A 13,366-nucleotide genomic window follows, 5' to 3' on the forward strand; every position below is an offset into this window, starting at 1 on the left:
AGCATAAGACTTCCTTCAATCTTGACCGATGTTTTTCTAAAATCTTTTCTAATTATGCATTTTGTTTCTAGAGTTATTGTTATAAATTCAAATCTTAGTACCTATGCTTAATTCTTTTCACGATAACTTATATATTACTCTTACAAAACTTCTTTTAACCCTACAAGCGATGTCAATTGGTTACAGTTGCTTTTCAAATATGTCAAAAACTTCTTCCATTCCTTTAGGAAAGTCTGGTCCTGCTGGTTCCAAATTTTCCCGGTTAATCTTGCCATCACAGCATAGTTCATCAATTTCTCTTGCCACTCTTCTTTAGCTGACAAAAACAAACCCCTGTGTTGCAATGAGAACCAATCACAGAAATATAGACACAACACGTAGGCTAATAACTGTTAAATCATATATAATAGAACAATGATATCATTCAAAAGGTAGAAATACATCTATTAGAGTGTTTATATATACAATGTAACAGACTAGTGGCGCAGAACATTGAGCCATATGTTCAAAATAGGCATCAAAGGTCAGTATTATGGGTAAATCAAAAGAAATTTGGTATTAGGCAAGATTTTGAACGGCGGTTACGTCAAAGGCCTTTGCAGATGACTTAGTCATAACAGTGGAAGAAACATTAACTAGTGCTAGAAAAGCACTAGAAAGAATGGAACAATTCAGACAAGTAGCAGGTTTCAAATTAAACAAGAAAAAAAAGTTAGTGAAAAATATGAATTTGATTGATACATTGCAGCATCAGAGTGGAATAGAGGTTGTTAAAAAAGTTAAATATCTAGAAATCTGGTTAACATCAAAAAATATAAATTTATTTAAAGACAATTACACACCAGTATGGAATGGTATTAAAGGGGACTTAGAAGTGTGGGGAAGAATGAAAATATCCTTAATTGGTAGGATTTCAGTTATTAAAATGAGTGTGCTACTGAAAATGTTGTTTTTATTTCAATCAATCCAGATAATTAACAGAGTTGGTATCTTTAGAGAGTGGCAAAAAGGAATTTCAAGATATATCTGACAAGGGAAGAAGCCAAGAATTAAATTTAAATGGTTAACAGATATAAAAGAAAAAGGAGGCTTCTCCCTACCAGATTTAAAATTGTATTATGAAGCATCATGCCTTTGTTGGTTAAGGGATGGATATTGTTGGAGAATACAGATATTTTAGATCTAGAAGGATTTGACAACAGATTCGGATGGCACGCAAATCTATGGTATGGCAAAGTAAAAGTTCATAAAGGATTTGGAAACCACATATTTCAAATGTCATTGTATGAGGTGTGGGATGGATATAAAAAATTATTAGAAACATGGTGGCTCTCGCTGCTTGAGGCAATGAGTGTAAAAAAGACATATATGTGTAAAATTGGTCCACCTATGAACAATTAGTAATAGAGATGGAGAACCAATGGAAGCTAAAGCCACATGAAGATGTAAAATGTATGGCGAAGGATTGGTTGCATTATTGTCAAGTCAATGAAATTTTTAAAGAAGATAAAAACAAAAATGGATTTGGATATACAAAATCAAGGCTTGAATTGGAATTGGTAAGTTTACTTTTAAATTACAAGTTCGTGAAGCAAAGTGAAGAGGACTTTTTTCTGCACTCCTGAAACTGGATTTTTTTAAAAAACAACAACATGCTTGCTCCTCACCTGGCCTTTTGTGATAAGGGAAAAAATAATGTGAAATTAATTTAGCTTTCATTATGAATGTTGCAGAGTCCAGAGCTTTGGCTGCCATTTTGATGAGAACAAGCTCGTTGTGAATAAAGGAAGCTACTGATAGTTCTTTCACATAGGGTTGTTAGCTGTGTCTCAGAAATGTAGAAATGTGAAATGCTAGAAATAACCCTTTACTTTCATTGTCATGGACTCCTGTTTCGTTTTTCAGGTGTACCATTAAAACCGGAACCAAGCAATGATTTTGGTATGTTGGCTCATACTGTCTTCTCTCACGTCACACGGGTCTTCCTTAAGCAGCATCATGAAAGGTGGGGGTGGGTCTCTCAAGTCAAGGATGCTTCTGTCAGGAGCCAAAGATACTTGTGCTCCCTCATCCTGGGCACTCCAATTCCCGCCATCCCTCAGAACAAGTAGATTTTAAGTAGCCCTAAGGAATGCTGGGGAGCAACTTCTCTAGCAGTTCTCTACAGCCATTGAAAGTTTTCTGATGATGAATACGACAACAACAACAACAATTTATTTATGCCCCGTCCATCTGTCTGGGTTTCCCCAGCCACCCTGGGTGGCTACCAACATAATATTAAGAATAATAATAATAAAGCGATAAAACATCAAACAACAGGGCTGCCTTCAGATATCTTCTAAAACTCAGCTAGTAGTTTATTTCCTTGACATCTGATGGGAGGGCATTCCACAGGGAGGGCCACTATAGCTTCACTTCTCGCAGTGAGGGAACTGCAAGAAGGCCATCAGAGCTGGACCTCAGTGTCCGGGCTGAGACACTTCTTCAGGTATACTGGGCTGAGGCTGAGGAGCCAATGGTACATCTCCCTGGTCTGGGCTTCCTCACTCCTCTGAAATGAGTTACACAAAAATGCAAAAGGACTGTAGCTCAGTGGTAGAACATCTGCTTTGCATGAAGGAGGTCCTAGGTCCACCATATGTCCAGGAAGGACTGGGAGAGATCCCTGACTGAAACCCTGGAGACCACTACCCGGCAGTGTTGACAGTATACTCAACTAGATGGAGCAGTGGTCTGGCTTAGGCAGCTCCCTATGTTCCTAAGTTTCAGGTATTCTTGGCTGCTCATTATCATATTCTCATATTAGTGAGCCTTGGGAGTGGTTCTCCTCCTGGGATCTTCAGAAAAACCTGACTGTTTAGTTGCACTAGGCAACTATTGAGTGTGATTGAGAGTTAAGAGAGAAATTATCTCATAGAATCATGGAATTGTAGAGTTGGAAAGAGATCCTGGGAATCATCTAGCCCAAATCCTCTGCACGTCTACTTGGAAGTAAATTTCACTGATTTCTGTTAAAGAAGAATGGTTCCATTCCTACTCTCCCTCTCGGACACAAACAATATCATCCACCAGGGATGAAGGCTAATCTGGTGCTTAGCCCAGACTGAAATAGGTCAAAACCATCAGTTCTCCTCAAGAGCATCTGAACCATGACCAACGTTTCACGCACCTTGCCCAAAAATAAATATGGGTGGCTGACTAGCCACAATATGTGGAGACATAAGCTAGTACCTTTAAGCACGCACAGAGTGCTTTTTCTTCAATCTTACATACTTTCATTTCAGCCCCCACCCCAATCCATGCCATGATCACCATGATTGAACTAGTCAAGTTTTTCTTCAGAATCTGTTGTTCATGCCTCTAAGGTGCTCTTTCATTTTAAGTATATATTATTACGGCCACACAGCTGTTTTGTTGTTGGTTTACTCTAATGTAGCAGTGTTAAAGCATGCAGTTCTGGGGGCAGGAGGGTGGACATGTTCATGGTGTGCTTCAAAGCTGAAATAACACACATCACTGTTGGGGTCACCCCAGTTAGGACTATTAAAATTGCTTGGCTTCACCACTGGTTGTGCGAAGTAAATTTATTTGTACTCTTGTATTTCATTTTATAATATTTAAATTATCTTAAATTAAATGGGGGAAAAACATTTTTTCTTCTTTTGCAGCATATCCATTTCAAGTAACTGAAGACGGCTGGATTGCATTCAATGGCACTGAGTACTATTTCAGTAACACAACTTTAACTGCAGGAAGAGCCCGGAGATTCTGCAAAAAGCACGCTGGAGATCTTGCTGTTATTGAAAGTGGAAGTGAAAACAAGTTTTTGTGGAAATATGTAAGAAATATATGAGATATATTTTCCCTTCTGATCACATATCACTAGGCGTTTTGGGTTTTTTGTTTTTGTTTTTTTAAAAAAGCCAGATGAATTGTTTGATCGTGACCATTTTGTTGCCTTCTAAACCCTTTATCAGGATGGTGTCACCAGAAGCTTGCAGAGATTAACAGTGCAATCCTATGCAAGTTATACTGCACACATCTTACAATCTGTGCAGCTTCCAACATATATAAAAACATAAGAAAACATTAAACATTTATAAAACTTCCCCATGCAGGATTGCCTTCAGACAGCTGGGGGGGGGGATCCTTACACTCTAACATTTCTCCAGTGAAAATAGGGACAGCCTAAGGAAAAGTGGGACATTCTGGGATCAAATCAGAAACTAGGACAGCTTCTCTAAATCAGGGGCATCCCTGGAAAATAGGGACACTTGGAGGGTCACTCAGCACTGAAATCAAAGCTCTGTTTCTCCCACAGCCTCCATTGCAGCCTGAGGCTCTGCCCCTAGAGAGAATCATTTGCCCATCCTTTTTTCTCTGGTGCTTGAGAAAGAGAGAGCAAAGACCGACCACTGAGTACCTTTTTCATGTGAGAGTCAGGAGAGATACATTCTAAGTAAATTATCAACTGTCAGGCACTCTACTGCTCTAGCGTTAAGCTTCAGTGGAAGTTTCCATGCTACGTTTTCAGCAGAATGCATACAGAGAACACAGTTATTTTCCATTTCAATGTACACTTAAACACTTATACTTAACAATCAGGGCACTTGGGAAATTCACGGGACTTTGGAATCAGCAGATTCTGCTGACTACTGCTAGTGTGGGGACGGGGGACGGGACAACGACGACTACCAATGGTACCTTCCCACTCTGCTGGGCAAAGCTGGGATCTCTGCCACAGCAGAGACATCTCAACCAGCAGCATTCCTCTCTGGGCAAGCATTGAGGTGACCGTATGCCCCCCTACACACACACACACACACACACACACACACACACACACACAGTCCAGGTATGAATTGAGAGAGGAGCCAGGATTGCTCTCTAACTTAGTCTGGATTCCAGTTGCTGAAGAAAAGAAATGAGTTTCATGCCCTGCTTTTAAACTCAGTTGAAGAGCACAATCACTGTTGCTCTTGTTTATCATTACTAGCTTCATTCCATATGGCCTGATTTGTAAACTCTGAACTTCATGTGGAATAACTGACATATTTTCAACTGGAGAACACCAGTACTTTATTGTGTTTCTTCCCCATCTTCTCCTGTGTATGTTGTAGGACATTACTTTCAGAACTGAAGGAAACCCTTTCATTGGTTTAATTCTGGGTCCGGATAGAAGTTTTGGGTAAGCGAACAGAAAAATAAAAAATGGAAATCAGATTTTAAAATGGTAATTATGTATTAAGTTTCTCTTAGATAATAGCTAGATTGGCATTAAAATAATCTGGAAATAAGGATGTTCTGCCAACATTTTGACTGTTTTGAGCAGATACACTGATTGACACTACAGGCCTACGGTCTCTGCGATGGTGCTACAGAGGCCATAGGAAGCTTGCATTTCTTGCTCTGGAAGTGCAGAGGGAGGTCTGATCTTGGAGAGGGAGATTCCATTCAACTACTTTGTCCCTATCTTGTCCCATTGCTATGAAAGCTCAATGTCAGTAAAGCTGGAAAGCGAGTGTGCCAGAAACAGGCATGGGGGGGAAGCCTGGCTCCAAAGGATCCAGCACCCACACATGCCCCTAAACTGTGGAGAAATCTATGTTTCCAATGGAAATGAAATAATTTCATGGTTGGGGTGGGGTAGGGATTTATTTCCCTCTATCCATTCCCGTCCCTCTCTGACTTGCCATTGGGATTGTATGGATTTACCCACACTTACCTTTGCACTCTGCTTTCCAGGCATGATCCATGCTTTAAAGTTCTGTGTCCATGTCTGAGCACCCCCTTCCCAGCGCTTTTGCCATGAAAACCCACTCTTTACTGCTGAATCAGAGCTAAGGACAAACTCTGGAAACCCCCCTCCCCTCTGAATGTCTGTTTGCTCCAATTGAGCACTAAAGAGGAGGTCTTCATGGGGCTATCTCTGGGCAAGGAAAACAACAATGCTCAGACACAGAGCTTTAAAGTGCGGAAGCACGCAGTGCAAGTAGATAAACAGGTACCACTCCGGTGGGAAGGTAAACGGCATTTCCGTGCGCTGCTCTGGTTTTGCCAGAAGTGGCTTAGTCATGCTGGCCACATGACCTGGAAAAACTGTCTGTGGAAGCGGACAAACGCCGGCTCCCTTGACCTTTAAAGCAAGATGAGCGCCGCAACCCCAGAGTCGTTCATGACTGGACTTAATTGTCAGGGGTCCTTTACCTTTACCTACCTGGAAAGAGCAAGGTACCGTAGTTTTCGCTCTATAGGATGCACTTCCCCCCCTCCAAAAATTAAGGGGAAATGTGTGTGCGTCCTATGGAGCGAATGCAGGCTCCCTGGCTTCAGCGATAGCAAAGCGAAGCCAGGAGAGTCTGGTCTTTGAGGCTGGCGGTGGGGAAAAGCAGCGCTTCCCCCCACCACCAGCCCCACAGGCTCGGGGGGCAGCGGGAAGGCGCGTGACGCCTTCGCACTGCTCCCCGACCTGGTTTTGAGGCTGGCGGTGGGGGAAAGCAGCGCTCACAAGCTCGGTTGAAAAGCCCGCAGGAGCGGCGCACTCTTTAAAGGCTGCGCGGCTTCTGCGGGTGTTCTACGAGGTGGGGGAATTCCCCCACCTCGTAGAAAAGCCCGCAGGAGCCGCACAGCCTGTAAAGAGCGCACCGCTCTTGGGGGCGTTTCCCCATGGAGGGAGAAGGGACTGACTGGCCGAGTCAGTCCCTTCTCCCTCCTGTGGGCTTTTGCGGGAGATGGGCGAATTCCCCCACCTCCCGCAATAGCAGAGAGAAGGTCTGGGAGAAGTGCACAGGCTGTGTTCAGCCTGTCCGCTGCTCCCAGAGCTGGGGGGGGGGGATGATATTTTTTTCATTGATTTCCCCCTCTGAAAATTAGGTGCGCCCTATGGTCAGGTGTGCCCTATAAAGCCCTGCTCTTTCCAGGTAGGTAAAGGTAAAGGACCCCTGACAAGCCCTAAGAATTATCTCTTTTATTAGGCTGTCAGCACTCCTTTGCCTCTCCTATTTGCATTAGGGCTAACGGTGCCAACCTCTTAATTACAATCATACAATGTTATATTTCCTCCAAGGCTGTCACACTCCTTTCTCCCTGTACTTTCTTTCTCCTCTGAGAAAGAGGGCATCACTCTCCTCTCTTCCTGAATCCTCCTGTTCTTGTACATAGCTTGGATGCCATGCATCCCTAGTTTCTGTTGCCCTCTGCTCCCAACCACACTCTGAATGTGGTTCAGCAATGACGTTCAGCTTTTCATGACACTACAAGAAGAGGGTGAGAGTACTTTTCAACTGGTCTTCCTATCACACTGCCCCACATTCAGACCCCATCCCTCACCATAGGAAGGTTTTTCAATGTATTTTTTTTTAAATCGCCATTATATCCATTAATCCTGCTCAGCATTCTTAGTGCTGCCAGCTTTTCTTGAAGAGCCAAGTCTCAGACTTGGAAATTCAACACCTAAATATTTCTTTTCTTAGCCTGACATTCTCTTTGTTAAAAACAAAACAAAAGTCATAGTAAACTTATGAAGTGCAAATGAAGGACTAAATACTGCATGTTATTTTCTATAGCTGGGTGGATAGAACTCCAGTGACCTATGGAGCCTGGGCACCCGGGGAACCCAACTTTGCAGACGAAGTCGAATTTTGTGTGATCATGTATCGTGAAACAGGTAACTAGAATAAAATGTTACTATTATAAGCAGTTATTGAGAATGTGCATGCTTAATGGTGAGGATTAATATGAATAGGCACCACACACTGAATCACAATCACTATTCCACCCAAAATTAAAACATTAAACCGAGGATAATCCATTATGTTAAACGGGGGGCGGGGCCAAGATGGCGACGAAGTAAGACGCGCTTGCCGGAGCTCCCCTTTTCAGTTCATGCTGTAAGTTACTCTGCTCCTATTTTTTCTCGAGAAGTTGGCACGATAATGGTTTGATGTTAACGCCAGGAACTCACCCTGTGGAAGCTTGCAACTCAGTGCCATAAATCTCCTTAATGAGCTTCACTAACAACCTGATTAGCTGTAACTTGGGCAGCCACCGGCTGCGCTTCCCTGGCCTTCCACTAGCTTTTGCTTGGCCTTTGAAGGACTCTTAGATAACCGAGCCGCTCTAGGGGTCCAGCATGACGAACCTAAAACGTGGCCGTACCTCTTCTGTGGAAGACCTTTCTTTTAATGCCTTAGAACCTATGTCTAAGATCTCGAAACCTACTGGGCTGGATTTACCACCTAAGACCTTAGAGCCTTCTATTTCATCATTGGAGGAGTTTTTCTGCAATCTTGTGCCTCCTTCGCCTGTTACCTTTAAGCAGTTAGATTGCCTACATGATCCTGCAATGACTTCAAACAACCCTTTAAACACTTCCAAGCAGGTAGATTGTCCGTATGACCTCGCAACGACTTCAAATACTCCCTTGCCAGGAGACAAACCGCTGTTGGATATAACCTCCAGCCCAGTCGGCCTCTCTCCCCACTCTGACTCTCACTGTAAATCTTTATGCGATATAGTACACTCAGTGGAGCTGAGGACTTTGCAGAAATATTGCCTGCATTTGGCTGACGAAATAAAGGTACTATCAGCTACCGTCAATATGTTAGAGGGAAAACTAAATGCTTTCACCAAAACCCCTACCTCGATTTTGAATCCGCCATCAAATCACCAGGGACCTGATAATCATCAGGCACAGAGCCCAAGTAGGGGGCAGCAGCTAGTAAACCTCCAACTCACCCCTAACAATATATGCCTGAACATCGCTCACTCCTGCTTCCCCTACTATGCCTGGAGAAATTGTAAAGCTGCTGTGATCTCACTGCGAATGTTGACCAGGTCCTACTTGGCCCAGGGTGATCTCCTATCATTAGAATGGCTGCCAGAGACTCCAAAATTTAAGCGCTTGTTGCTCAAGTTCGATTCTCCCAGGCTTCCTGCACTTTTGAGCAAACTTCAAAATCGCCTCAATTGGTATGGAATCTTCCCACAAAGATGCTTCTTTAACAACTGTAGGGGCATTATTGGGAAAACCCCAAACTCAGCAAACTTGGTTAGCCGGCCTACAAGGAGGATTGAGGATCATGACCGGAATTCGCAGCAACGGTCCCTCCCTATGAACCCCTCCCCACGATTTACTAGCCGACCATCCCACCGGCAAGAAGGGACTGCCTTAAGACGGGTCCAGCCTTGGCCATTATAGATGCACCTAAAGATTGCCAAACACAAGCCCATGTGGACCCCCCTGCAGCGATAACGATCTCCAATCCTCAAAATGGCTGCATTCCTTGTGCTGATACCATGACGATGCAAGAGACACGGGGAGATCCGGTAGCCCTCTGGACAAACATTGAGGCAGTGGCAAGGCTAAACAAGCTGCTGGAAGCTAACCGAAAAGGATGTCTTTCTTCTGTCTTACATAGTGCTTTCCCATCAACAAGCCTCGATCCTCAAGGCACGACTCCTGTAACTACAGAGCATATGGCAAACGACGAGTCTATGGACTTGTCGGTTAGTAACACCCCCTCGCATCAAGATTTTCTCTTACAGCGATCTATAAATTTGCCCCAGCCACTGGCTGCTCCTGTGCCATGTGATAACTTGAACCTGAAACGCAAACAATAAAAAATCACTGCTTTTTTTCACCCTACTGCCCCTTCACGCAGCGTGCACCCCCATTTGGACTCTTCAGGATTAACCACGCAAGAGAAATCATGACTTGAGGGAATCACAAAGCGGCCTCTTACACTACTATCATGGAATGTGGCTGGTATTAAATCCAAACTGACAGACCCATCATTTGTTGCCTATATAAATGGCAGCCACATCCTTCTATTCCAAGAGTCATGGGCCTGTGAGGACTTCTATCTATCAGGATACAAGGGCTTCTACCTGAATGCCACGCAGAATCCGTTATCACATGGTAGACCGCGAGGAGGCCTGGCTACTTTTGTTTCCCTAGCCATAAATCTTCAGGCCGAAAAAATCGACATCCAGTCGTCACTTATGTTGGTTATAAAGCTGCAAACAGCAGAGGAAACGATAGTAGTGATCAACATCTACTTATGTCCAACTCATAAGAGAAATTTGGTTGATTTGAGATGGCAGGAAATCCAAGTGACATGCTTTTTGACAAATACCCAGAAGCCACTTTTTTGTTGGCGGGAGATTTTAATGGACGCCTGTCACATACTGACCAAATCTTATTCTCTAAATTTAACAAGTGCCCTTCTTCACCTCTTATGACTACAGACCTTTTACCAAGGAAATTCAAAGATAACATAGCCACTTACGCAGGCTTTAAATGCAGGCAAACCTTGCTGGCCCTCAATTTCCTTCTGCTAAATGGGGCAGTCAGCTCGGACTACCCTGCTGAATTCACCTATTGGTCAGGTTCACGTGCATCCACCATTGATTTTGTATGGATATCTCCCGACCTTACCCCTAAAATATCCAGCTTTAAGGTGGCTACAAGATTGGAGAGTGATCACTTCCCTCTAGAAATTTCCTTGACTCTGGCCGACGAACTTGATAGGCACTCCTTTGTGCACCTATCAAATGATCATCTGGAGATAAGACCTACAGCCCTTAAATGGACCTCCAACTCGGCCCAGCAGTTGAACGAACTTCTCTGGTCTGATCAGCTCCAAATAAAAAGGGCTTCCCTTATGCAGGCGGATGAGCCTCTACCAATATATGATGATTTAGTAGAACTTCTAAAACCAACACTAGCTCGGCCCCCCACAAAGCGTGGTAAACAGTTTTTCCACAAAAAATGGTTCGATGAGGAATGCAAAAACTTCAAGAATCATCTGTACAATGAATGGCTGGCATACAGAGCATCAAATGACCCCATGCCAAATAACCGCCTTATCACCCTCAGGAGAAGTTACAAAGCCCTATTAAAGGAAAAGAAGCTCGAGGCAGAAAGAAACAATTGGAACAACCTCTTGATAGCTGCAGAGAATAGAAATCCAGCCTCCTTTTGGCAGTTAATCTCTAGATACCTGGGTAGGCCGCTTGCAAGAATAGAACCCCACATCTCAGCGGACACTTGGGAAAGATACTTCGCCGATCTGTATGCAGCCCATGATGCCTGCGGAGACACGGTGGAGCCGGAAGCAATGCCCGACTGGGACCCAGTTGCATGCCCTGAAGTTGAAACTCTCATAGATCGATTTAAAGCAGGCAAGGCCCCCGGTGACAACCTTATATCCATTGATGCCATCAAAGCAAATAAAGATTGGTGGATCCCACTTTTAGCAGCACTTTATACGCATATAAACAAAACAGCAAAATTTCCCTCAAGCTGGAGCTCTGCGTTGATTGTATTAATACATAAGAAAGGCCCAAGTACAGAGCCGAGCAACTTTAGGCCAATCAGCTTGCTAAATGTTATTGGGAAGATTTACTCGGGGTACCTGCTAAACAAACTATCGAAATGGATGGAGGATGACAATATTATTGCTGATGAACAGGCGGGTTTTCGCCCTGGAAGATCTGCCATAGATCAAATATTAACCTTGAATCATCTGGCGGAAAAGTATGCCGGCAAAGCCCCAAAGGTTCTTCATGTGGCTTTTATTGACCTTAAGCAGGCATTTGATCGAATCTCTAGAAAGCAGCTATGGTCAAAACTGGCCGCTACAAAGATCGATCGTCGTCTCCTTCATCTGATTATCAGCCTCCATACAAACACCTTTCTGAGAATCAGGCTTGACAATAAAGGCCTAGTCTCCAACCCTGTTACCACCACTAGAGGGGTAAGACAGGGTTGTTTATTGGCCCCAGCATTGTTTAACTTTTACATTAATTCACTGGTGACTCACATGGCCAACGATGCATTCCACCCCCCCAAATTAGTAGGCCGATCTCTGAATGTTCTTCTGTATGCGGATGATGCCGCACTTCTTGCCAGATCCCCTATTGGACTGAGGAGAATGTTGCAAGCTCTACATGAATACTGTGACCAGCATGAGCTCCAACCCAACTATGCTAAGACCAAGAGCATGGTCTTCTCTGCCCGACCGAGAATCCATCGATGGTCAATGAACGGGATCCCCCTAGAGCAGGTTAACTGCTTTAAATATCTGGGACAAGTAATACGGTCAAATAGGTCTTTTCTGCCCCATAGAGACTATATAACAACTAATGCATCTAAAGCAGCCATCCAGATTAGATCTCTATATGCTAAGAATCAGGCTCAATCAGTGAAGATAGCTCTGAGACTCTTTCAAATGAAAGTCCTCCCCCTTCTTTTGGTGGGCATCTCTTTAGGCTCCCGTAGGGATTTTTTGAACCTTGATTCTATTCAGACGCGATTCCTTAGAGCCATCCTTAGGATTCCCCCCTCGGTAGTGGGTGCGGTTATGAGATTAGAGGTCGGCTGGCAAGCTCTACGGTACGTGGCCTTGAAGACGAAGCTCTGGCTATGGCTCAAGCTTTGTTTTAAACCAGTGGGTATTGCCCCCTTGATATTGAGGGATGATTTCCAATCATCGTGGGAAAGGGAGGTCATTAATGAGGTTCAATCCTGCGGATTGTCTCACCTTTACTGTGAGTCTATGACGTATAATCAAGCTAGAGCTGTGATTTCCCGGAGACTGAGTGACATTGCCAGGCAAGAGGACATAGCCCAGGTAAAACCAGGGATGTTCCTAGGGGACCAGATTTACCGGACCATACCAGCTCCCTACCTTGCAGAAATCCACTATGTGGAATACCGCAGACTTTTTACAGCGGCTAGACTAAATGTCCTTGACTCTGCGATATTGTGGGGAAGGTACAGGGGAGTACCATACGCCCAGAGAACCTGTCATTGTGCCATGGGTGTGGTTGACTCCACCGAACACATTCTCTTGACTTGCCCTTCTTATGCAGAGCTTAGACAAAATTTTATAGCCCCACTTCTACGTCAATTTAGCTTCCTACCCGGAGAAAACCAGGTTTTACGCTTGCTAAATAATGTCACTGGAGCTATACCTTCCTTGGTGGCCAAATTTCTTTTTTTAGCTTTTAAGCGTCGCAAGACTATAATTGACTGTATTGATATAGGGCTATCTGCTTAACCCATTTTAGTGTTGGTTAAGTTTTAAAATTTTTATCGATGTTTTTAACTGTGTACTGACAAATGTTTCTTTTCTGACTGACGGTCGAATAAAAAGGTTGATGATGATGATGATTATGTTAAACCTCATTAATTGTCTTCCTTTGGATAGGACAGGGTATTAAAGTGTTTTAAAGGATACTGAGGCATGGGGCCTCTTACTACTACTAGCTATTTTTGCTATTATACAAAAGAAAACTCTGGTACTTGGAGACATAGGGAAGTTAAACAGGAGAAGGATTTTATTTTATAACAAAACGGGTA

The 13,366-nt window shown here is 43.7% G+C and overlaps 1 protein-coding gene across 2 annotated transcripts in view; it reads left to right on the plus strand.

Annotated features, from left to right (window-relative positions):
• The window catches only part of LOC310660737 (macrophage mannose receptor 1-like), a 47,465-nt gene that overhangs the window by 16,908 nt on the left and 17,191 nt on the right, over positions 1 to 13,366 (plus strand). For both annotated transcript variants that reach the window (XR_014503625.1, XM_083405707.1), the window contains exons 16-19: positions 1,906 to 1,941; positions 3,669 to 3,838; positions 5,121 to 5,188; positions 7,566 to 7,666. Coding sequence is in view for 1 of the 2 variants with exons in the window: in XM_083405707.1 (XP_083261833.1) it covers positions 1,906 to 1,941; positions 3,669 to 3,838; positions 5,121 to 5,188; positions 7,566 to 7,666 (375 nt within the window). In the remaining variant the exon portion in view is untranslated. The remainder of the gene's footprint in view (positions 1 to 1,905; positions 1,942 to 3,668; positions 3,839 to 5,120; positions 5,189 to 7,565; positions 7,667 to 13,366) is intronic.

Source organism: Podarcis tiliguerta (assembly GCF_965153285.1).
Source record: "Podarcis tiliguerta genome assembly, chromosome: 12".
Lineage (NCBI taxonomy): Eukaryota > Metazoa > Chordata > Lepidosauria > Squamata > Lacertidae > Podarcis > Podarcis tiliguerta.